The 23,949-nt window shown below is 43.5% G+C and overlaps 1 protein-coding gene across 1 annotated transcript in view; it reads right to left on the reverse strand.

Moving 5' to 3' along the window:
- Positions 1 to 8,308, reverse strand: part of LOC116523612 (NACHT, LRR and PYD domains-containing protein 3-like) — a 60,312-nt gene extending 52,004 nt beyond the window's left edge. Inside the window, 1 exon segment of the mRNA XM_032238727.1 lies at positions 8,206 to 8,308. Within this exon segment, the coding sequence (XP_032094618.1) occupies positions 8,206 to 8,284 (79 nt within the window). The 5' untranslated portion in view covers positions 8,285 to 8,308.
- Between the last annotated feature and the right edge of the window lie 15,641 nt (positions 8,309 to 23,949).

Below are 23,949 nucleotides of genomic sequence, written 5' to 3' on the forward strand. Positions count from 1 at the left end.
ATACATACATATATGGCATTTTAGTTACTTAGATTGACACTGCCTTCAGAGTATAATAGATTACTAGATAATCCATAGCACTATTACATCAAGCTCAATATCATGGTATATCACATCCAGAAATTTGCATTTTGATTCCTTTTCATTCTACTCTCCCACCTCCTGTAATAATCAGGATGTCAGGTCCCTGTCAGAATGCTGCCCTTCTGAAGAGTGGGGGAGGATTTGTGGGTTGAAAGTTTGGCATGCTTTCGCTTTTGATGTAACTGCTTTTGGGTTTTGAGGGGAGGGAGAAAGGGCCATCTGCACAGGCTGCCTCTCAGCCAGTTCCAGCCTGGTATTCCAAGTCACAGTGGTCCTAGGACAACCTCTTCTCACCATCCAGCTTCAGAGTTTTAAAAACACTTTTGCAGCATTTTAATGGCTACTGATGGACATGGAGCATTGGGGTGGGGGTTGATGGGAATAGTTAGCATAACGGTTCATGCATTAATTTCAGACGTCACCTAACTTCTTTGCAATCACTACTTTTCAGTAAAAGTTCCTTTTCAAATGCAAACTATTTCAAAAGACTTGCTTTCTTGAGAAGGTAGCTGAGGCAGGTTCTTACATTAGGTGGAGTCTGCAAAGTGGTCAACCCAGAGAGGCACCTACCCTACCATGGGGACTGTGCAACACAAAGCAGTGATCAAGAAGAAGCTGAATTCTGGGGCAAAGCCTCTGCCAAGCCTGATTGAGGCACAAACTCTGCCAGATGGACAGAGGAAGCTGCCAGCCTAGGAGACTCAGCCAAGACTAGATGGCCCATAAGTGTTGGGAAGAAGGACAACTGGGAAAGAAGGACAGAGGGAGTGACCTTTACCCAAAGCAATCATCAGCAGAGATGCAGAGAGGAGCTGGACGATGAGGAGGAGGAAGGGATGAACCCGACAAGGCTCACCTCCTCATGAAGAAAGCCATGTGATACATGATGGATGCATTTCAAAACTTGAAGGCATGGGAGACCCTAACTCGCATGTCAGGGGCAATGGATGTCAGAACCAGCCAGGGGAGAGAGAGGGGGAAAACTCAGCCCTGGATACCATAGTATCAATGACAGCCACCATGGTAGAAGCAGCAGCAATAACAGTGGGGACCTCACGGCTAGATGCAGGAGCAGGAAATGCCCAAGGCTGGGAGATGGTGCAGTTCCCCAGATATGAAGTCCACCCCTGGGCATGAAATTCGATGCACCCTCAACAATTGGTTTTTTTCCTAGTTCAGGTACATTCAAGAATATGGTAACAAAATCCCTATCAAGGGAGCTAAAGTCAGAGTCCTCATTCTGTCACTAGAAGGGACTGCAGCCAGTCAATGATTACTCTACACATTACCAATGCCCCTGAGCTGCAGAACTTCAATCGATTCATGACTGCCCTGAGATGGTGATTTGAAGACTGGAAAGCCAGAGACCACATCAGAAATGTAAGGCAAGAGTGCAGACCAGCAGTAGAATACACAGAGGAATTTCAGGACCTGACCTGTCACTTCAACTGGCTGGAGAGCATCCTCACGAGTTGCTTCAGAGATGGGCTGAATGATCACCTGCATATCATATATGTCACCTCCACAACTGGTGTGGGTGGTGGAAATCGACCAAAACCAAAACAACTATCGTAGCAGCAAGGCATGGAAGAGGTTACTCCTGGAGAGAAAGAGAGAGGCCACCAAACCCCAAGCCCAGCCACAGTACTCCTCTGCTTCAAATGCAGGAAAGAAGTCCATCATGCAGCAGAATGCTGAGCAAGCCACCCTATCAAGGGGAACAAGCACTGGGAGGTGAAGTGGTGAGACCACAATCCTGCACAAAGGAAATAGCCCTCAAAGGTTTGGAGGTCGTGGAGTTCACTTCCTCCCCCAAACAAGAGGAGAGAACTCTGACTCCACCAAAGGAAGACCAGGGACTATCTGACAGTGATTTGGATGACAACCTCTTGGTAATGGCCTCACGGCACCTGTAACTATGCCCATAGAATTACACCTCTCAGGAAATAGTCAGAAAACCTCATTGAGAGCCCTTCTAGACTCAGGGTGTATCAGGTGCTTAGTAAGCCCAGTTCTGGTGGAGAAAATGGGGATTCACCTAAGGAGGTTAAAAACCCCAATTGCAATTTGCCCTCTGGACATTTTAGTAGCTGGGGGCATTCTTGCCACTGAACACTTAGTGATGTAGATGGGTGCCCACTCAGAGACTAAAACTTCATAGTCTCCCTGAAGATGGAGAGGCCTCTGGTCCTGGTACTAGCCTTGATTGAAACAGTGGAACCAACACGTGGAGGGGTTACTGAAATTCTCACCAGGCAGCAAAGCCCAGTACAATTGAGAATGTAAGACTGAAAGAGTTCTTCACCGAGAGGTGGGAGCTGCAATGCAAGGGAAATCTTTCCCAGCCATCCCAAGGGAGTATCAGGACCTGAGGGTGTTGTTTAGTGAAACGAGGTTGGATGAATTTCTCCCTTATCAGCCTACAGACTGTGCCATCAACCTTCCCCCAGAAGCTAAGTTGTTGAAACCAAAGCTCTACACAATGACTCCCAGGGAATTAGATGAGCTCCCTGCATTCATTCAAAAAAACCTAGCTCAGGGTTTCATCCAACCAGTCAGACACAGAGAGGATGCTCCAGTCCTATTTAGGGAAAAAGGACTGATCTTTGTGCCTCTGTGTTTTATTACAGAAGGCTGAACATGGTCTGTGTGGAAAATATGCACCCACTTCCCTCATGAAGGATATGTTGACCCATTGGGCAAAGGGGAATTATTTTTATAAAGTTGGACTTGTGGGAGGCTTACTACCACATTAGAATCAGAGGCGGAGATGAGTGGAAAATTGCTTTCAACTGCCCACTGAGCTGTTTCTGATTTAAGGTGCTTCCCTTTGGACTACAAGGGGTGCCCACAGAATTCATGCAGCTGATAAATGAAGTCCTGCATGAGCACCTGTATAAAGAGGTGTTGGGTTATCTAGATAACATTTTAATTTACACAGAAATGAAAGCTGAGCATGTGAAACTAGTCAGAGCTGTCCTCCAGAAACTTTATGCTGCTAAGTTGCATGCCAAACTATCCAAATGTGAGTTTCATCAGGATAAGACTATTTATGCTACCAAATTTCCCATTAAGAAATCAAAATGGATCTGGAGAAAGTGTGGATAGTGCTGGAATGGGTACCCTCCCATACCAGGAAACAACTACAGAGCGTCCTAGGATTCACTAATTTCTATAGACAATTCATTCTTTCTTTTGTGCAAATTGCCCTTCCCATTACAAACTTACTGAAGACAAAGGTGGGGGGGACCAACCACTGAAATAGACTATGGAGTGCCAGGTGGCATTTGAAAAACTCAAACAGCTTTTCTCTTCCAAACCAAACCTGAAGCACCTGGATTCTGACAAGCCATTTATCATCCAGGCAGGCACCAGTGATGTAGCGGTAGGAGCCGTTCTGAGTCAAGAAAATGAGCAGGGACAGTTATAGCCTATACATGCAAGAAACTGACTGAAACTGAAGAGTGCTGGCCCATATGGGAGGAGGAAGCCTATACAGTTCTCTGCGCACTGCTTTTTGGAGGCATTTTTTTGGAGGGGAGTAAAATTCCTTTCCAGGTATGGACTGATCAGAAAAACCTGGAAGCCTTAAAGACCTCTTGGAAGTTCTCCTCTAAACAGGTGCAATGGGCCCAGTTCTTTCAGGGATTCAATGTTATCCTATGCTATTTGTCAGAAGGAAAGAACTTCTTTCAGGGATTCAATGTTATCCTATGCTATTTGTCAGAAGGAAAGAACTTCCTTGCTAACGCTTTGTCAAGAATGCCTCAGTACAATAACTCTAAGGTGGAAGTAGTCAAACCTTTGTTCCCATTGCTCCAGCTGGCTAACCAAATAACCATGAGAACACAGGGAAAAGGAAAACTTCCTCTGGATGGACCACAGCAGCTGCTTTTAAGGCCACGCTAAAGGATGACACAAAAAAGTTTGTCCCATTCAGGATGGACTAGCTTGGGTAGGGGTCAAGCCTTATGTGCCTGCCAGTCAGAAATAAATGTACCATGATGCCAAACAGGTGGGACATATTGGGTTTGTTAAATCTTTACACCTCATAAAAAGACAATTTTGGTGAATTTCCCTCAAAAAAGATATTGAAAGTTATTTTCTCTCACTCATTCACCCTACCTCATGGTGGCAGCACCAGCCATGCTCTCCAGGGTGGCTTGCAGCTGATTTGAGGCACACAGACTGACCGCTTTGGGCGCCTGCCTCCCTCTACCTCCTGCCGCAGTTGGCCTCTGTGTGGTCACTGCCTCCTGTGTGCATGGAGGGGAGCAGGGTGCCTGGCTGGGACTTGTGATGAAAAAAAAAGGACCTCCCTGAAAATAAGCTCAAGTTTAAGGGCCCAAAAGAAAATAAGACCAGGTCTTATTTTCAGGGAAACACAGTAGCTGATGCAGTCTAATAGCATGTAGTTGAAAATAATCTTTTCCACCTGAGCAGAAAGGAAATCACCCCAATAGCAGAGGAATAAAAGATCAACTTCTAATTGACAAAATGATTTTGGAAAACTGCAAGAAAAAGGAGACCAACCTGAACATAGTATGGATTGAGTACAAAAAGTACTTCAACTCTCTGCCACATGACTGGATAATCAAGTGCTTAGAAATAACAGGAGGCAGTAGAAACACCAGAAGCTTGGTGCAAAGACCGATGGCACAATGGAAGACACAGTTGCAGGTCAATAGTGAGAGACCAGGAGAGGTTAATATCAAGTGAGGAATATTTCAAGGAGATTCACTGTCACTACTACTATTTGTCATTGCAGTGTTTCCTCTCTCAACAATACTGAATAATTCAGGCCATGGCTAACAAACATCTACTCTCCCACCTCCTTTACATGGACGATCTGAAGCTGCATGGAAGAACTCAGTTTAAAATAGAAGTGCTGCTCAACACTGTCCGTATATACAGCCAAGAAATTGCAATGGAATTTGGATTGGACATATGTGACGCATTCACTATCAAACAAGGAAAAATAGTGAAAATTGAAGGAATCAAGATGCCCCATGAAGAGTCTGGATGAAGATGATTACTACAAATCCCTGAGTATCCTTCAAACTGATAACATCAAGCACATTGAAGTCAAGAAAAGGATTAGAGAAAATGTGAAGAAGATCTCAAAGTCCAAATTCAATGGAGGAAATACCATCAAGGCAATCAGCATCTGGGCAATTCCAGTCATTAGATAAACATCTGGAATAGTGAACTGGACTCAAGCAGAACTAAAAGCAATGAATAGGAAGACCAGGAAAATAATGACAATGAATCATCCTCATAGCAACATTGACAGACTCTACCTACCAAGACAAATAGATGGGAGTGGATGGTTGCAAATATATCAGATGGTTGAAAAAGATAAAATGGCTTTGGAAGAATATGTGAGGGACAATGAAGAAGATGCACTGAAATTAGTATGCCAAGAAGGCTGACTGGAAAGGCTGACTGGAAAGATCAAACTGGCCTGCAAGAAAGACCAAAACAGAATACAGAACAGAATGGAAGCATGGGAAGACAAACCACTATAGGGCAATTACATTAAAAAAAATAGCAGGGAAAGCAGATAAGAACAAGACCTGACTTTTGCTAATTGGTAAGATCAGGAAAGTTGAAGAAAGGGACCAAGAGATTAATTCTGACTGCACAAGACCAAGCCTTAACGACAAATGGATACAAAGCCAGAATTAAGAGGACAGGAACTGACACTAAGTCCTGCCTATGGAAAGAAGCTGACGAAACAGTGGACCATCTGATAAACTGCTGCATGAAGATTGCCCAGACTGACTATGAGCAGTAGCATGACAAAGTAGCAACAAGGGTGAATTGGAAGATCTGTAGGAAATATCATTTGCCTGTAAGCAAGAACTGGCGAGACCATAAAACAGATAAAATCATAGAAAATGAAGAAGTTAAATTGCTCTGGGATTTTAGAATTTAAATAGAGGGGTACCTGCCATATAACATCCCAGATTGTTGATAGGAAAGACAAAAAAGTCTGGCTAGTGGATGTGACAGTGCCTGGAGACAGAAGGATAGAAGAGAAAGAATAGCAGAAGACAACAAAATACAAAGACCTACAAATAGAAATAGAATGACTGTGGCAAAGGCAAGCAAGGGTAGTACCAATAGTAATAGGTGTCTTAGATGCCAAAACAACTGGAGCACCACTTGAACATCATTGGCATTAACAAAGTGCCATCAGTCAATTGCAAAAGGCAGCTTTACTGGGAGCAACTTCCATCCTGTAACAATATCTATAACACCATCAAATATCCATATCTATCTATCCCAGGTTCTTGGGAAGATCTTGATAGGTAAACAAAAATGCCAAACCCAGTCTGAAAATCTGGCTGACAATCAATGAATCCAGGGGTGGGGTTCATTTTTTTTACTACCGTTTCAGTGTGCATGGCTAGTGGGGGAGGGGGAAGCATGTGACTGAGTGGGCAGGGTCAACTTGACGTCACTCATGCACATGCCCACTAAGTCACATGCCCCCCACTTAGCGATGCCCATCTAACTGGGCAAAAATTTCTGTTTTGCCAGCTGGCAGGCTGGCAAAGATGTCCCACTTTCATTACCACCGCAGCTGCTTCTACCTCAGCACTGAACAGTCCATACAAACTGATGCCACAGGAGGGCAGGAAAGAAGATAGTTTTGGGAGAGACCTTCCCTCCCCCTCCAGAGGGAGGAGGCGGGCTGGTTTGAGCATAGGCGGGCAGTTTATGTTCGGTGCCTCCTTCACTTGAGGGGGTGGGCACAGCAAGACACATGTCACAGCAGCACCTGCACCGCCTGCCTGGGTGAAGACAGTGTGCGGGGGGTGAATTCTCTCTCTCTCCCTCTCTCCCTCCCTTCCTCCCTCCCTCCCTCCCTCCCTCCCTCCCTCCCTCTCTCTCTATTATATGGTCGGTCAGTCCGGCACGCACGAGGCAGAAAATTCCTGGGCACTGATCCTTATCAGAGAAGAGAGAGGGCACTGGGCAGGAGCCAAATGAGGAGGAGGGCAGTGGCTCTTCTTCTTCTTCTTTGCCTCTGCCCAGAGAAAGAAGCTCCCGGAGCAAGGAGACCAAGAGAAGGAGGCTCAAGGTGGCTCTCCACCCTAACCTAGAGGCAGCCAGGGATTGCTCTCGCCCTCAGACAACAGCTCCACCTCCTCAAGCTTGGCAAGGAAGCCCGCTCCTCCCATTCTTCCATCAGATCTCAGCTCTCCTGAGCGAAGTCTTCCATCCTCAGCTGTTGTAAAGAAGCGGTGACTCTGGGTGCACCATGCCTGCTTCATTCTCTTTGAGAGCCATTTTGCATCTTGTTTGCAAAACAGATCTCAAAGAGTACGAAGCAGGCATGGTGCACCCAGAGCCACAGGTTCTTCGCAACAGCCGAGGACCTCTTCTGCTTGGAGCTCCAGGTGGCTGGCGATAGAGTGGGGATCACAATTACATTTGTATGGAATCAATAACCATTGCCATTTGAGATATAACAGGAATCATATCTCATTTAAAAATGCATTTTTGAAAAGTCTTATTATTATATTTGGAACAGAGGTTATTATATGCTTCAGACAGATTTGGGTTTTAATTTTTGGTGATGGCTATATTCTTGGACTATTTCATGGAAATTGTGGCTGGAAAACAAAAATGAATTCTCTCTGCCATTCTTAGCAGTAGGAGACTTTTTGTTTAAGATTACAAAGGAACATTTATGGCCTCAATTAGCCAATGGAGAGAAGACTTCATGTTACTTACAAATTCTGAATAAATTGTGTACTAACAGAAATTATCCAGGGACAATTATAATATAATACTAGAAACCTCTACATTGTTGGGTAATCATTTTAAATATTTCCTTATCTAAGCAGAAAAAGAGAATGACAAGGGAGAGCAAAAAAACCATTGGGGCCAAACTTCCTGCCGGCTTCCCCACTGAGTTTCCTTTTGGGAAGCTGGCAGGAAGTATTGGAATCCTCCCTCCCTTTCTTTTTCATGGTTAGCACCACAAAACCTCCTGGAGTTTTCCCCATTCACAATACTTTGCATACATGGGGAAAGAGGAAAGGAAATGCTAATGCTGAATTAGTATTAAACATAATTCAATGAACCTTTGAATGATTCCTGCCTTACCTGATAAATCTGGAAGTTGGTGAGCATCAACACCTGCAACAAAAGATGGATTAGAATTAGTGAAATACACATTGCACATAAAATGGGTAAGTCATAGAGTACTTTTTTATAAAAAAAATAAGTAAATGAATGGGTTTATAACTTCTATGAATGTCTAGTAATATCACTTAGACTTATATACTGTTTCACAGTGTTTTATAAGTGTCTTTAAGTGATTTACAGAGTCAGCATATTGCCCCCAACAATCTGGGTCATCATTTTACTGACCTTGGGTCAAACAGGGACTTTGTGAGGTCCCTGAGATCAGCAAGATGTAGCCTTTCTGTTCACTGTCTCTTCAGGACAGTTTAGGTCCGATTGGACCACCCAGTGGAAAAAGTATTGGCAGCGGTCTCAGAGCATCGAGACCACACGTCCGTACTGTTGGGACGTTGGCTCCTCCTCCCAGGCATTAGAGTCTTAAAGCTTACTGAGATTTCTTGCCACCACTAAGTCTCCTCTGCCAACTTGGTGCCCCCATTTCTTCACAGGACATCTCAACACTGGACATTCACTTCAGGATTACTTGCTGCAGGCGCTGGATGGACAGCTGGGTGAGTTAGCAGGTGAGTCAGCAAATGGGCTGTCAGAGGGGAGCAACAATGGGAGGGCACTGGATGGAGAGCAGGCATGAGGGCAAGCAAGGTGGCAGTCAGAGGGTGGCAGCGGTAGATTGGTTCTGCCCTGAACACTGAACTGGAGGTACAGCTGCAGCAGAGGAAGGGGTGAGGAGGAAGTGGCATATGGGGGCTTCCTATTTGGCACTCCCCACTGGTGCCTCTGCACCTTGGGCTAAGGCGGTTGGGGAGCAACTGAACAGATATTCAGAGGGCAGCATAGCAGCAGCACTGAGTGGGGTACTTCCCATTTTGACCCTCTTACCACTGCTGTTGCCTCTGCAAATTGGTTCTGGACCGAATGGGCAGCTTGGCTGTGGTGGTGAGCGGGCAGTGGGCTTCTGCCACTCTGCAAGTTTTTAAAGTGCCACTGCCCTGCCAGTTTCTTTCTATGCTGCGGCTTTGCCAGGTTTTTTTTTTTACAGCGACACACTTCTGCACCTCTGCACATTTTTTAAAGCACTGTGGCTCTGCCATTTTTGCTATGCTATGGCTCTGCAAGACTTTTTAAAGTACTGCTGCCACATTGCAAGGGTTTTTTGTATATGGATGGAAGTGTTGTAAATAAAATCTGGCAGAGCTTTGGCAGTAAAAAACTTGCAGAGCCGCAGCATGGGGAAAAAATGGCAGAGCCGCAGAGCTTTAAAAAAAACCTTGCAGAATGGAAGATGCCCCACCACTGCCCACATCCCACCACATCCAAATTGCCCTTTTGGATTGAGGCCCAGAGGCAATGGAGATGGTTGAGGGGGGTCAAAATAGGAAAGCCCCTGCCTACCTCTGCCTTCCAACCAGTGCCCCATCCCCTCCTGCAGCTGAACTGCTGATTAAGCATTTGGGTGGAACCAACCTAATGCCACCACCCTCTGAGAGTCTGCTCCCTCTCCCTTCCACCCAGTTCTCCATCCAGCATCCCATCCAATAGCTCTCCCCTCTGATAGCCCACCTACCCACTCATCTATTTCTTATGATTGGTTGGGTGGCAGGTAGTGTATACCTATGGCAATGTCACTATTTTTTCTTTTTATGTAGAGTGATATACATTCTTAGTTTTTTTTAAATCTTTCATCATACATATTTCTGCCCTCCTTGTTAGATCTGTTTCTTTTGAACAATATGCATCCACCCATCAATTCATTTCAGTCATAAGTTTCATCCCACCAAGTTTCTGTAATGGCAACTATATCATGGCACCTTCTGTACTATTGCTTCTAGGTCACCCTGTTTGTTCCCCAAACTTTGTATAAAAGCATCTGAGACTTTTATGCCTGTCCATGGGTTTGTTTCCTGCATCTTCTACTTGGTGTTTGGAATTTTCTGTTTTCTCATCACTACCTACCTGATTGTTTGATTTGTTCTCTTTGGGTTTATGATTGAGTTTATGTTCTAGACTTTCTAAAGATTGGTCACCCTCCCCCCCCTCAATTTTAGTTTAAAGCCCCTCTGGTGAGCCAGTTGTTTTCAGAGTACAAGTAATCCCTGGTTAAGAGTGTTTCCTTAGTGAATGTTCAAAGTTACGTGATAATACAAGTAAGTCCCAAAGTTATGAATATTGCAACATCATGGCAGTTGTTCACTTTTATGAACCACTGCAGAGGCTCTGCCACATTCCCCCTACATATCCCCCCCCCCCGGCTGGGTCTTCACAGGAACTTTGCCTGTGGAGACTCACTTACCTCGGAAGATCTGCTCTCTGTTGAAATTTCTTTGCCTACTTCATTGCTTTAGGCTTTCGATGAATTTGCAAAGAACAGAGGCCTAATGAACCACAAGATCATGTGAGATCAGTAGTGCGAGATCTTGTGTTACTGATCTTGCATGGTCTCACACTTTAGGGCTCTATTCTCTGCAAATTGAAGCCTGGAGATTTGCAAATGGAGGGAAAGCTTTGGTCCTTCAGGCCTTCCCTCCATTTGCCATTTCCTTGTCAAAGCCTGCGGAGAGATTGCATTCCTGTAGGCTTTGATAGCCCTTTGCGAAAAGTCATTGTTGGCACCAGTGGAGGTTGGGAGGGGCAGATGCCTCCATCTGAAGCTCTGTTACTGCCAGCAAGGGCTTTTTGAAAAGGGCTGATGAAGTCTAAAGGGATATAATATTCAAGTGTTTGCCAGTGAGAAAGGAGGCCTGGAGGCCCATGAGCATCCTTATTGGCCTCTTTTCTCACTGGAAAACTGCTTGATGAGGCCTCAGGTAATGAAACAGGAGGCCAGAGGGTTGCACACGGCCTCCTTTTTCATCACCAGAGATTTCATTAAGCAAGAAAAGAGAAAGCAGGCAAAAAAATGGCTGGAGAGAAGACAGATCATCATAAAGTAAGTCACCCAGGGCAGTCCCCCACCTCCCCAGGGGTGGGAGAATGAGGAATCTGTGGGTCATTGGAAACCTTGGGTGCTCTTAGGTAGATGGCCTGTTCCATCAATAGGCTCCCCCATGGCCTTCCCCACCCTGAGATACCTCATGTGCATTTAACAAGCTGCACATTCAATTATTGAATGCATGGGTGAAATCAGGGAGTGATCTTGTTCAAGGTATGAGATTCACTCCCACAAATCCTCAGATTGAAAATGGAATATACAGGCTCCATTACATTTGTAACTCGAAGACTACCTACACATTTCCCCCTGTTTTTCAAGCTGCAGCCCATCTCTTGCCAAGTGTCCTTTATATAGGTAATATAGTCCATGATCCAGGAAACCAAAGTTCTCTTGGTGACACCAACCCTTTATCCACAAGTTTATTTCTAGAATTCTTTTTCCCCCTCAATGGGTGTTGACCTTTCATTGGGAGTATTGATGAGAATACCACTTATGCCCCTAGCTCCTTAACATTTTTGCCTAGTTGCTCATAATCTTTCAATATTGTGTTCAGGTGCTTGGTTGTGCCATTCATCCCTATGTGAAAGAAGAGAAAGGAGTAGTTCTCTGTTGGCCTAATTATTTTGGTGAGGTTCTCAGCCACATCTTTGATTTTTGCTCCAGGGAGACAACATACCTCCCTAGATTGAATGTCTGGTATGCAGATAGCTAGTTGTGTTCATCTGAGAATATAATCTGCTATCATCAAAACTCGTCTTCCTTTTTAGGGGGGGCAGTCTCGGGTACTTTTCTGTTTATCACAGAGGTGTTTGATAATGTGACTTTTCAAGAGATATTTGATGATGTCTCTTTGTGTTTGCATGATGGTGTCTGCATGTTTTTTAGAGGGAGGTTGTGCGTCTGCATGTTTTAATCGAGGGGCAGAAATCGATTGCTCGGTGGTAATAGGGCTACATTGGGATTGGTAAAATTGGGCAGTAGGGGTTTGTTACATGTATGCTGCTTCCTTCTTTGATTGTCATGTTTCCTTGTTTGTGTGACATGCCTCCATTTAACTTCCTCCAAAGGTTTAGCCACAGGGTCAATTCCTCTAGCAGCTGTTTGTTCATTATTTGGTTCAATTTGGATATAACCTTGTTGCATAGGTTGGAATTGGTCTAGAGTTGCCTCTAGATCCTTTGCTATTTCTTCCAGTAGTTCATGTAGTTTACATTTAATACATTTATAATTTGGGTATTCTTTGGGCTTAAGCACACACATTGAACATATATTGCATACCACAATAGTGTCAGTCATCAGTTCAATGAGTTTGCATCTTTTTTGCTGGATGCTTTAAGTGTTAAATATATACAGTATATAAAAATAGGAGATTTTGTCTCAATACGTATTTGAAGAAAAATATAATTTAAAAATGTTTCATTTTGGTAGTTCATTGAAGGAATTAAGAGAATGCTGCCTTTCTTTGTTCTCTGACTCCACCCAGAATAACATGCCCTGCTCTCTTCCCTAGTAGCAAGAGTAGCATCACAACCTATAAAATACTTTAATACTGAAGGAGGAGGGGCCGAAGTTGTGACGAGACAATGTGCAATCTCAATGGTTTGAGATCGCAGTCGATACTTTTATCACTGGGGGGTCCCAATGGACCTAAACCATCCTGAAGAAATGGTGAATAGGAAGATTATGCCTTGCTGGTCTCAGGGATATCACAAAATCTCTGAAAGAAGCAAGAAAAGATCTTCAAGCTGGTGATAAAAAATCCAGCCAAAAGGCTGACAAAGTCGGGTGGCCCCAAAATGAAATGATATGGAAAAAGAAAGTGTTTACAGCTGGTGAGGAATTTTTATTGTTCTAAAAAAAGGGGACTGCCTATAAAACTTAATAATCAATTTAAATAAAAGAATAGAAGAAATTAGCGGCGAATTTGAATTTTGGAATGGATTTGGAAAGTGGTTATCTTACTTTTTAAATGTTATTTACATGGATTGAATCTAAGCAAACCTTTTTCAAATGGATGGATGAAGTTTTCTTCTTCTAACCTTTCTTTGTGACTTTCTGTAAGTTACAGATTATTTTTTCCTCTTTTATTGTTGTGGGTATTTTTTTAAACTCATTTAAAGATTGGATTCCTTGTCTCATTTAATATACAAAAGAGATACAAAAAATTGGTTTATTTCTGAAAAAAGAAAGAATGGAATATTGAAAGAGGAATTAAACGGAAAGGAAATTTATTTTAAAGGGCAAGATATAGAAGAAGAAAAAGAAATTAAAGAATCTATGGACTATGAAATCCTATCTGCTAAATATTTGATAACACTGCTGACAATCAAAGACAAGCTGAACAAGGAAACAAAAAGAAGGCATCAAGAGTACATGAGAGATCTTACAAGCAAGGAGTTGCTAAGAGGAGGCAATACAGATTTGATTAAGAGGATGTTTGGAGGTCTGGTTCCACAAATGGCAGAAGATATGAGATTGTTTTGTTACTGGAAAGATACAGGTTGATAAATGGAAGAGTATAATTTAAAACTAGCTAAACCGAGTTAAATTTAGTGACAATAGGTACAGCTAAATAAAAAAATGATAATGATAGTAATATATAAAATGTGTAGTGTTATGATAAGCAATAATTGGATATGAATATTGAATGATACCCATGAAGGGAAGGCTAGAAATCCTTTTGGATTATATATTAATAATAATAATAACAACAACAACAATAAAAAAGAACTAAATTAGACATAGTTAAATTTTGATTATTAGGGGGAAATGTTATGATGTAGGATATAGTCAAATAAAGAAAGGATAATGATAATATGTATGTATGTATGTATGTATGTATGTATGTATGTATGTGTATATGTATGTATGTATGTGTATAATATAAGGAAACTGGATGTAAATGGTAAACAGGGATTTGGAAAGGAGGATTAGAAAACTTTGTTATTAAATATTATGGATGTTTAGATAGAATAGGATATAAGGATTTAGTGTTAATGGAGGATTTTATAAATAAATAAATGAAATGCCAGTATGTGGTTATGTATTAAATCTTGGTATATTTTATGATGAAGGATGTTTAAACAATCATAGTCAAATAAAAGTGGAGGTATGATGATGGTAACATGTTTAAACATCTGAGTTACGATATTAGAGTTAATATGAATTATACTTGATGACAGTGGAAGAGATGCACAAAAGCCTTTTGTAACCAACTGATACACTTTCTACAGTATGCAAAGAAGAAGGATTTGTATGTTTGTTTTGAAAATAAAAAAAATATATATTTACAAAAAAAAGATACTTTAATACTGTATTATGTCAGGAAGGATGCTGGAAAAAAGGATGGATTAAATTAAAATTTTAAAGATGTCCCTTTAATTTAGATCAGTGGACTAACATCTTTGGCTTGAACTTGGCCTATCCATTTACTTTAACAGTGACAAAAAAATGTCAAGCTGAATGATAGTGCAGATGTTCCTTTAGATTTGACTTCAAGCTCAAGACCTGGAATTTCAGACTGGGTTAAAAATTCCACTCTGAAATGCCAGGGAGCCACTGCTGATCCTAACCATCACAACAAATCGGGTGAGCAAGATTCAGTGGCAAAGAAATGATAATGAAACTTTATTGCCATTTGATCTTAAGTGGAGAGAACATTTCTATAATATGTTGGGTTTGTTTACCTTTCTGTCCAGTTTCTTCAAGTTTTTCTGCAAGATCCTTTCTATTGCATTTTCGAAGGACATCAATGCACACCTCTAGAGCATCTTCTCCATAATGTTGAATCAGGAGATCTACAATGTCTTGTGCATCTGCTTTCTCCAGTGAAGCTTTAGAAATGTTTGGCTTTGCATTATAATCAATAGAATTTAGCCTCCATTTAAATTCTTTTAATTCTTTCACAAGGAGTTCATTCAATGCATTGTAAAGTTCTTCTTTTACAGTGTTATTCATGTCCGTTATGATGGATTATATCTAAAATTAAAATTAGAGAATTAAATTAATATTGGAAAATGAGATTTGAAGGCAACAGTATTCAAGTTAAACTAGTTAGCTCATTCACAAAGGCACAGCAGTTTATTTATCAATTCATTCATACTGGTTTCTGTATGTCACCCATTCCATACATTCTAGGCAGGCTATAATCCTCAAAGGTAGATAGCATTCATCCTGACCTGAGAGGGCAAGCTATAACCAAGAAGCCTGTCCTTCAGGTTTCTACCAGTCTTTTCCACTGATGTGAACCCAGAGCTTTCCCATTGGCTTTAAAATAACTTCCATCCCTGAACTAAGATCAGAAGAGATGCTGATACAGAAGTTGGAATGATAACTATTCAAATGATGACTTTATATATATAAAAAAATAGTAGAAAGAAATAGTAAAGAAAGAGATATAGACAAAAGTGTGGAAAATAATAGAAAGCCAAGAAGATGAAAAAAGACTAAAAGAAGCTATTTCTGACCTTGTTTTACAATAATTACTTGATACAATTTTCCTCTCAAAGTTACATAATATAGTTCCATTTCCCCAAATGCAGTCCTTTTAAACCAGTAAATCCAGGAGTTCATTTTTATCCATTTTGAGCAAAAAGTCCTTAAGGAGTTTTTAGCCTTTTATAAACTGATTTTTCTTCCTTCCCTAATCAAACATGTCAAATTTAGCCATTTATGAAAGTTTTACCACCATTGTGTTTCACTACGCCATTGTGGCTATCTCTGTATTTTTCCATTTTTGTTCCCTGCAATTACCATACATAAAACCAATCACTCATGAGTCTTTTGTAATTGGCTATTCATAATTCCTAGTAAGGAAAATTCTAGTTTCCTGGGAATATTATTTTTTAATTCTCTGCATAATCATATATATTGGCATTCACTATTTCATTAGCCTGCCATGCATGGTAAACTGTCGCTTTTTAGTTTCCACATTTTCAACAGCAATTAGAAGTGCCTTTACAAATTTTAGATAATGTATCATATACCAACAGTACAACATCATATAAAAATATTTTTAAGTTCTAAGGTAGTATGAATTTCAGACCTTTTGATGATCATCTCCAATTAATCTATTTGTATGTTATAACCAAAATTCTTAGTGCATTTTATCATGCATTTTAACTTGTTCCATTTCAAAACTCAACAAAAGCTTATATATTTTTGCAGTTATATATTTATTGTATGTACATTATTCCATTTCAAACTCTATGCTGTTCTATTCCTGGTTGCTTTTTATCTAGATTAAACCTCTCCCTTATTTATATGTAGGAAAACCAATTGGTAGTTTCCTTTATTTCATCTTACGTTCTCCATTTTCTGCAGTAGCACATCCTGATGTATTTTCCATTTTTCTTTGTCCTCTATTTCTTTTCTATAAAAGCTTCTTGTTCTTTTTTAGTTCTCTGCATATATATCGGGATTCACTATTTCACCAGCCTGCCGTGCATGGCATTCTGACCCTTTATGGTTTCCATGTTTTAACAGCAATTAGAAGTGCCTTTACAAATTTTAGATAATGTATCATATACCAACAGTACAACATCTTATAAAAACTCTTTTTAGGTTCTAAGTTAGAGTAAGGTGACCAGATTTTCAGATTGGAAAAGAGGGACACCCTTGACCGGGGGAGGGGGGGGGGCTTGATTAAAAAAATTTTTTTTGTCAAAAGGTCACCCCAGGACACTGAAACCAGCATAAATACGAATCTGTTGCCAAACAAAATTTTGATCACGTGATCATGAGGATGCTGCAACGGTCGCTAAGTGTGAAAAATGGTCGCAACGGTCGCTAAGTGTGAAAAATGGTCATCAGTCACTTTTTTCAATGCCATTGTAACTTTGGTCACTAAATGTTTTCCCCCTCCTCGAGACTCCTCACTTCTTCCTTCATTCCTCTTGCTTATCTACCTTCACCTTATCTGTCTTCTGCTCTTTCCCTCTCTTCCTTCCTTCCTCCCTCCTTCCATCCTCTTCTTTCCTCACTCACTCCCTTCCTCCTTTTTTCTCTTCCTTCCTCCTTCCATTCTTTATACGATATAAAATTCAATGAGGGTGAAACACAACAAATCTGGCAAAGCTGCCTTGCACCAACCTGGCCTGCCCATAGAATAGCAGCCACTTTGAGACACATAAACCTGGTCTGAACATATTGCATCACAAAGATTTGCAAAGATCACATTTGCAAAAAGGAACATTTCTTGTAGTAAATACATTTTATAAACAATTTAAAAGTAAAAATCCCCCCAAAATAATAAAAAAGGTATTCTATAAATAAAAGAAATCCTTAAAAACCATTGTTAAGTATTACACCAGCAATAATTTATACTGTCACCATTTCAAACTATCATCAGAAATACGAATCTGTTGCCAAACATCAACATTTTGATCGCGTAACCATGAGGATGCCACAACGGTCGCTAAGTGTGAAAATGGTCGCTAAGTGTGAAAATGGTCGCTAAGTGTGAAAAATGGTCATCAGTCACTTTTTTCAATGCCATTGTAACTTTGGTCACTAAATGTTTTCCCCCTCCTCGAGACTCCTCACTTCTTCCTTCATTCCTCTTGCTTATCTACCTTCACCTTATCCGTCTTCTGCTCTTTCCCTCCCTTCCTTTCTCCTTCCATCCTCTCTTCTTTCCTCACTCACTCCCTTCTCCTTTTCTCTTCCTTCCTCCTTCCATTCTTTCAGCTTCATTTCTTTTGCCTATCTACCTTCTCTGTCTTTCTGCTCTTTCCATTTCTCTCTTCCTCTTCCCTTCTGTTCCTTCCTCCTTCCCTCCTTTCCTATTTCTTCCTTCTTCCTTCCTTCTGCCTATCTACCTTCACCTTCTCTGTCTTTCTGCTCTTTCCCTGTCTTCCCCTTTCCTCCCTCCCTTCTTTCCTTTCTAGTTCCATCTTTTCTTCTTTCCTCTCTCCCTCCCTTTTTCTTTTTTCCTTCCTTCCTCTTTCCTCTTTCCTATCAACTTCATCCTCTTTGTCTTTCTGCTCTTTCCCTCTCTTCCCCTTTTCTTCCTACCTCCTTCCCTCTTTTCTCCCTCCCTTCTTCTTTTTCTTCTTTTTTTCTTCCATCTTCCTCCTTTTCCTCCCATTCTTTCTCCTTCCATCCATCTTTTCTCCTTCCATCTTCTCCCCCCTCCCTTCTTCTTTTTCCTTCCCCCCTCCCTCCTTCCTTCCTCTCCTTCCCTTTCTCGCACACAGGAAGGGGAGGGGAGGCTTTCTAGTCGCTTTCACAGCATAATTTCTTTATCTAACTTTTAAAAAACAGTGTGCAAATCAAACTTGAGATTTTCGTAACCTGCGAAGCACCAAGTTATTATCTTCTGTTGTTACAAATTCGCAGCTACTCCATTCTTTCCGATAGGGAACTGCATTTCCCAAGATGCCTCAGGTCCTCAAAGCGCTGAACGCGGTTTTGCAATTGACTCCAGTGAGGCCCGGTAGCCGCCGGCTGGGGTGGCTGTCAAGGCGCTGACAGCGGAGCAGACGCGCCGTTTGTTACTGCTTCCAGCAATCGAGACGGACGAGGGAAGCGGCGGTGGCGGGAAGCAACCAAGCCTTGCAGACTCGCTTCCCACCGCAGCACAGGGCCCGCACAGGCGTGGTTGCTTCCCATCCGGAGGTGGCGGCCGCAAGAGCAGTGCGTTGTTGTTGTTGGGGCCAGCCTGCTCGTCCATGGCTGGAGCCGGGCAGCGACTGTAAGGACTGCTCGGGCGAGGTGCGGAGGAAGAACGGAAGGTCCCTAATGCCCGCGACGATGGCTCCAGCCATGGACGAGCAGGCTGGCCCCAACAACAACAACGCGCTGCTCTTGCCGCCACCTCCGGATGGGAAGCAACCAAGCCTTGCAGACTCGCTGTCAGGCACCACTCCATTACATAATTAGGAAAGAAGACTAAGAGACTCCATGGGTTGGAAATCAAAAGTACTTTTACTAATTATAAATGGTAAGTGAGCAGTAGCAAAGCAAAGTCTGCTTAATTTGGCGCGAAAGCAATTGATATATAGAATAGCCCGTACCCCCCCCTTAGGATCAAAGCTCCAGTCCAATCATAAGTCCTTCAAGTGTCAGGTGTGAGATAACTTCAAAAAGACAGGCCGAATGATGGAATGTCGAGGCCGTTGATGTAGGCGGGAAACACAGACGCATGCGCAATCCCAACGACTGGTACATCCTAGAACATTCCTCCAGCACATCAATTAACCCCTCCCAAATACAACCCCCCCCCCTTCCCGTTTCATGGCAGCTGAAGCAACAGCAAGGCAGAAGCTGACATCCGGCTGTCCCCCGGAAAAAGGCTGTCAGGCCTGGAAGAAAAACAAACAAAACAGACAAACGACAAAACACAAAAAGAAGAGGGAGGGGAGAAAAGTCAAGGCTTGTCGGGATAAGAAGCATAAAATTTCTGTAGCAGGCGGGGAGCACGAACGTGGGATTTATCAACCCATTCCGTGTGGGAGGGGGGAAAGTGCTTCCAAGCTACTAGGTATTGGATGCGATTACGGTGCCTGCGGGAATCAAGAATTTCACGAACTTCAAAATGATGTTCCCCATCAATCAGCAACGGAGCAGGCGGAGGTTCATCCGGGGGGCGTAAGTGGGAAACCCGAACAGGCTTGATGAGGTTGATGTGGAACACCGGGTGGATTCGGTTGAGGTGTTTGGGCAATTGCAAACGAACAGAAACAGGATTGATGACTTTCACAATAGGGAAAGGGCCAACATACTTGGGGCCCAATTTCTTTGATTTCTGTGTAGTGTGCAAGAATTTCGTGGACAAATACACCAAATCCCCAATGCGGTATTCATAGGGCTGAGAGCGTTTCTTATCGGCTTGCTTCTTATGGGCCTTATGGGCAGCGTCCAAAGTGGAAAGAGTCAGAGGCCAAATGCGACTGAGACGCTCACTCCAGTCCGCAACTGAAGGAACCTGAGGTTGGGCAGTAGGCAATTCGGGAATAGGAACAAAATCTTGGCCGTAAACGACCCGAAAAGGGGTGAACCCCGTGCTGGAGTGAACCGAGTTGTTGTAGGCTACCTCAGCATGTGGTAACAAGTCGACCCAATCGTCTTGTTGATAATTGATGAAACAACGTAAATATTGTTCAAGGACGGAATTTGTACGTTCACAGCCGCCATTAGTCTGAGGATGGTAGGCGGAGCTAAGGCCCTGGGTGGCCCCAATGCGTTTGAGAAATTCCTTCCAAAAAGTAGATGTGAATTGGACCCCACGATCGGAGATAATACGGTCGGGAACCCCATGCAAACGGTAGATGTGGGAAAGGAACAGTTTAGCCAATGCCTTGGCGGAAGGAATTTTGTGACAAGGCACGAAATGAACTTGCTTGGAAAACAAATCAGTGACCACCCAGATGACGGTATGCCCCTGGCTTTCGGGAAGTTCAACAATAAAGTCCATAGAAATCTCCTTCCAAGGGGCAACCGGGCGAGCGACGGACTGGAGTAATCCCTGCGGTTTCCCCGGTGGTTTTTTGGCGGTAGCGCAAACTGGACAACTGGCCACATAAAGTTCAATGTCCTTTTTTAAAGAGGGCCACCAGAATTGTCTCTTCACGAGGTGCAAAGTTTTTACGAAACCAAAATGACCCGCCAATCTGGAGTCATGAGCGCGACGAAGGACGACAAGTCGTAGGGAAGCGGGGATGTATAATTTAGCACCAATCCATGGTAGATCGTCCCTCATGGTGCACTCGTCCCGATGGTTCAGAAACCAGTCGTCTTGAGGAAGAGCTTTTTTAAGGTCAGAAAGTAGATCTTGAGGCACGTCCTTCTGAGCGTGGGTCTGTTGACGTGTGAGTACCGGAGCTGCTAGGAGGGGTTGGACGATACTCAGTTTAGAGCAATTATATTGAGGTAATCGGGACAAAGCATCTGCCATGAAGTTCCTTCCGCCCGGGATATACTTTAGAGTGAAATTGAAACGGTTGAAATATTGGGCCCATCGCATCTGTTTGGGGGAGAGATGACGAGGCGTTCGCAACGCTTCCAAGTTCTTGTGGTCAGTCCAAACCTCAAATGGGTGTTTAGCGCCTTCTAGGAAATGGCGCCAATTAGCGAGGGCCCAACGGACCGCAAAAGCCTCCTTCTCCCAAACTGCCCAACGCCGCTCCGTGTCAGTGAGTTTACGGGAGGTGTATGCGCAAGGCTGCAAGTTACCTTGGTCGTTAGCTTGGAGCAGAATGGCCCCTACGGCGACATCACTGGCATCAGCCTGGACGACGAAAGGCCGGTCGAGATCAGGATGCTTAAGAACTGGTTCAGCGGCAAAAAGGCGTTTAAGTTTCTCGAATGCCGCCTGGCATTCCATGTTCCAGTCTAAAGGCTTATTAGGTTTAGGCTTCGGGTCGCCTTTCGTCTTGAGCAAGTTAGTAATAGGGAGAGCAATCTGAGCAAAAGAGGGAATGAATTGACGGTAGAAATTAACGAACCCCAAAAATTTTTGCAATTGCTTACGAGTTTTGGGCGTGTCCCATTCAGTGACCGCCTTCACTTTTTCAGGGTCTATTTCAATGCCATCAGGGGAGATGCGGTAGCCCAGATAGTCAATTTTAGTTTGGTGAAACTCACACTTAGACAATTTGGCATAAAGGTCAGCGGCACGGAGTTTTTTCAGAACAGTGCGCACCAGATTGACGTGGTGGTCGTAACTGCGAGTATAAATGAGGATATCGTCCAGGTATACGATAACGCCCTTGTAGAGATGATCGTGCAAGATCTCATTAATAAGTTGCATGAAAACAGCAGGAGCCCCTTGTAGGCCAAAAGGCATAACCCGGAACTGGAAGCAACCAAGAGGGCAGTTGAAAGCAGTCTTCCATTCGTCCCCTTCCTTAATGCGTACTCTATAGTAAGCTTCTCGGAGGTCCAATTTAGTGAAGATGCGGCCCTTCCCTAGCTGTGCCAACAAGTCTTTCATCAATGGGAGTGGGTAGAGGTTCTGAGTAGAGACAGCGTTCAGGTTTCTAAAGTCACAGCATAAGCGAAGAGAACCATCTTTCTTTTCACGAAACAGTACAGGGGCAGCTACTTTGGGTCGAGCCGGTTCAATGAAACCACGTTTCAAATTTTTGTCAATGAAAGAGCGCATCTCCTCCATTTCCCTGGGCGACATGGAGTAAATCCGGGGTTTCGGGAGCTTGACCCCGGGTAAAATGTCTATGGAGCAATCAGTAGGCCTGTGGGGGGGCAGAATGTCCGAAGATTGTTCGCTGAAGACTTCCTTAAGATCCAGATATTCTTTCGGAATTTTCTCCTCTCCTGCAATCCTCTCCTGCCCTCTAGCGGCCACTTCAGGAACGTCAGTGACTTCAGGTTGGTCCGGAGAGCCCTCCCCCACTGGAGGCACCTTCGAGCGAACGCGTAAGCGGCCTGTCCGCCAATTTATGTGAGGGTTCCACTTCCGGAGCCATGGGATGCCCAAAATGAGTGGCCTGTCCATGCCAGGTGCGACCACAAAAGAGATTAATTCAGTATGGGTACCCATCCTCATTTCCAAAGGCTCCGTAAAAAAATGGGCGCCCCCCCCGCAATGGTTCCATCTATTTGGCAAAACACAATTGGGCTTTTCAAAGTGCGCAATTTGAGGCCTAATTTCTCCACCATGGCTGGATTGATCATGGATCGGGAACAGCCTGAATCAAGTAAGGCCAGGAGGGTGGCAGGTTTCCCCTCAGGAGGAACTTTTAATTCAATAGGGATTAGCAGGGGCCCCTTGTTTGAACTCACCCAGTGAGGCGATGTGTCGTCATCGGAGTCCTCCGAAGAAGAGGAGTTAGCGTCCGCGTCTCCCTCTAATGGTTGGGCAAAAGGAGGGGGTTTGGAGTCCCCAGCGAAAGCCGTTTCCTTCTTCTTCTTTTCAGGGCCTCTGCCAGACTTTTCCTCAAGTTTGGGAGGGAGTTGAGCAGAGAGGGGTAATTTAGCACGACACTCGGGAGCGGTGTGCCCTAATTTGCCACAGCGAAAGCATGTTAAGGGCCTGGAGAGGCCAGAAGGGTGCCCCCTCGCTTCACCTCGTCGTTTGAAAAGCGATTGAGTGGCTGGAGGGGGGAGGGATTTGGCAGCCCTCTCTTTCCGCTTCCTTCTTTCCTCTTTGACATAACGGAGACGGGTTAAGTCGAGTTCAGCATCCGCTGCATGCTCAAACCAAGTGATTAAGCGTCTAGGCAGGTTACGATTGACACATTGCTGATAAATGTCTTCATTCAAACCTTCAGCAAATCTGTCCAGTAGGGCGTCCTCCCCCCAGCCTCTCATGTATTGCGAAAGACACTGAAATTCCTGGATGTATTGGGCGACAGGTCTATCGTCTTGTTCAAAGGTTAGAAACTTCAATTTGCTCCGCTTCTCAGTTAACGGGTCATCAAAACGTTGGCGGAAAGCCTCCATAAAGCGGTTGAAATTCCCCAAGAGGGGAGAACCAGACATATGCAAAGCAGTTGACCATTTAGCCGCCTCACCATCTAATGACAAAAGAATCATTCTGACCCTCATGATGTCAGTTTCAAAGTCTCGGCCATAAATCTCCATGTAATTAAACACTTGCATAAGAAAAGAGGCCAGGCTAGCAGAATCACCATTGTAACGCACAGGCAAGGGAGGGATTTTAGCCATCCGATGTCTTCGGGGGGGAGGCCCTCCTTGGTCAGCAAAACCTCTAGCCGCAGGGGGTGAAGCAGGCCGAGGGGGGGGGAGATGCCTGGCGTGGGTAACGTTGCCAATTTCTCCAGTCTCTTTCCTCCTCCCCCCTTCTTTTCCCC

Source organism: Thamnophis elegans, unplaced genomic scaffold, assembly GCF_009769535.1.
Source record: "Thamnophis elegans isolate rThaEle1 unplaced genomic scaffold, rThaEle1.pri scaffold_62_arrow_ctg1, whole genome shotgun sequence".
NCBI lineage: Eukaryota > Metazoa > Chordata > Lepidosauria > Squamata > Colubridae > Thamnophis > Thamnophis elegans.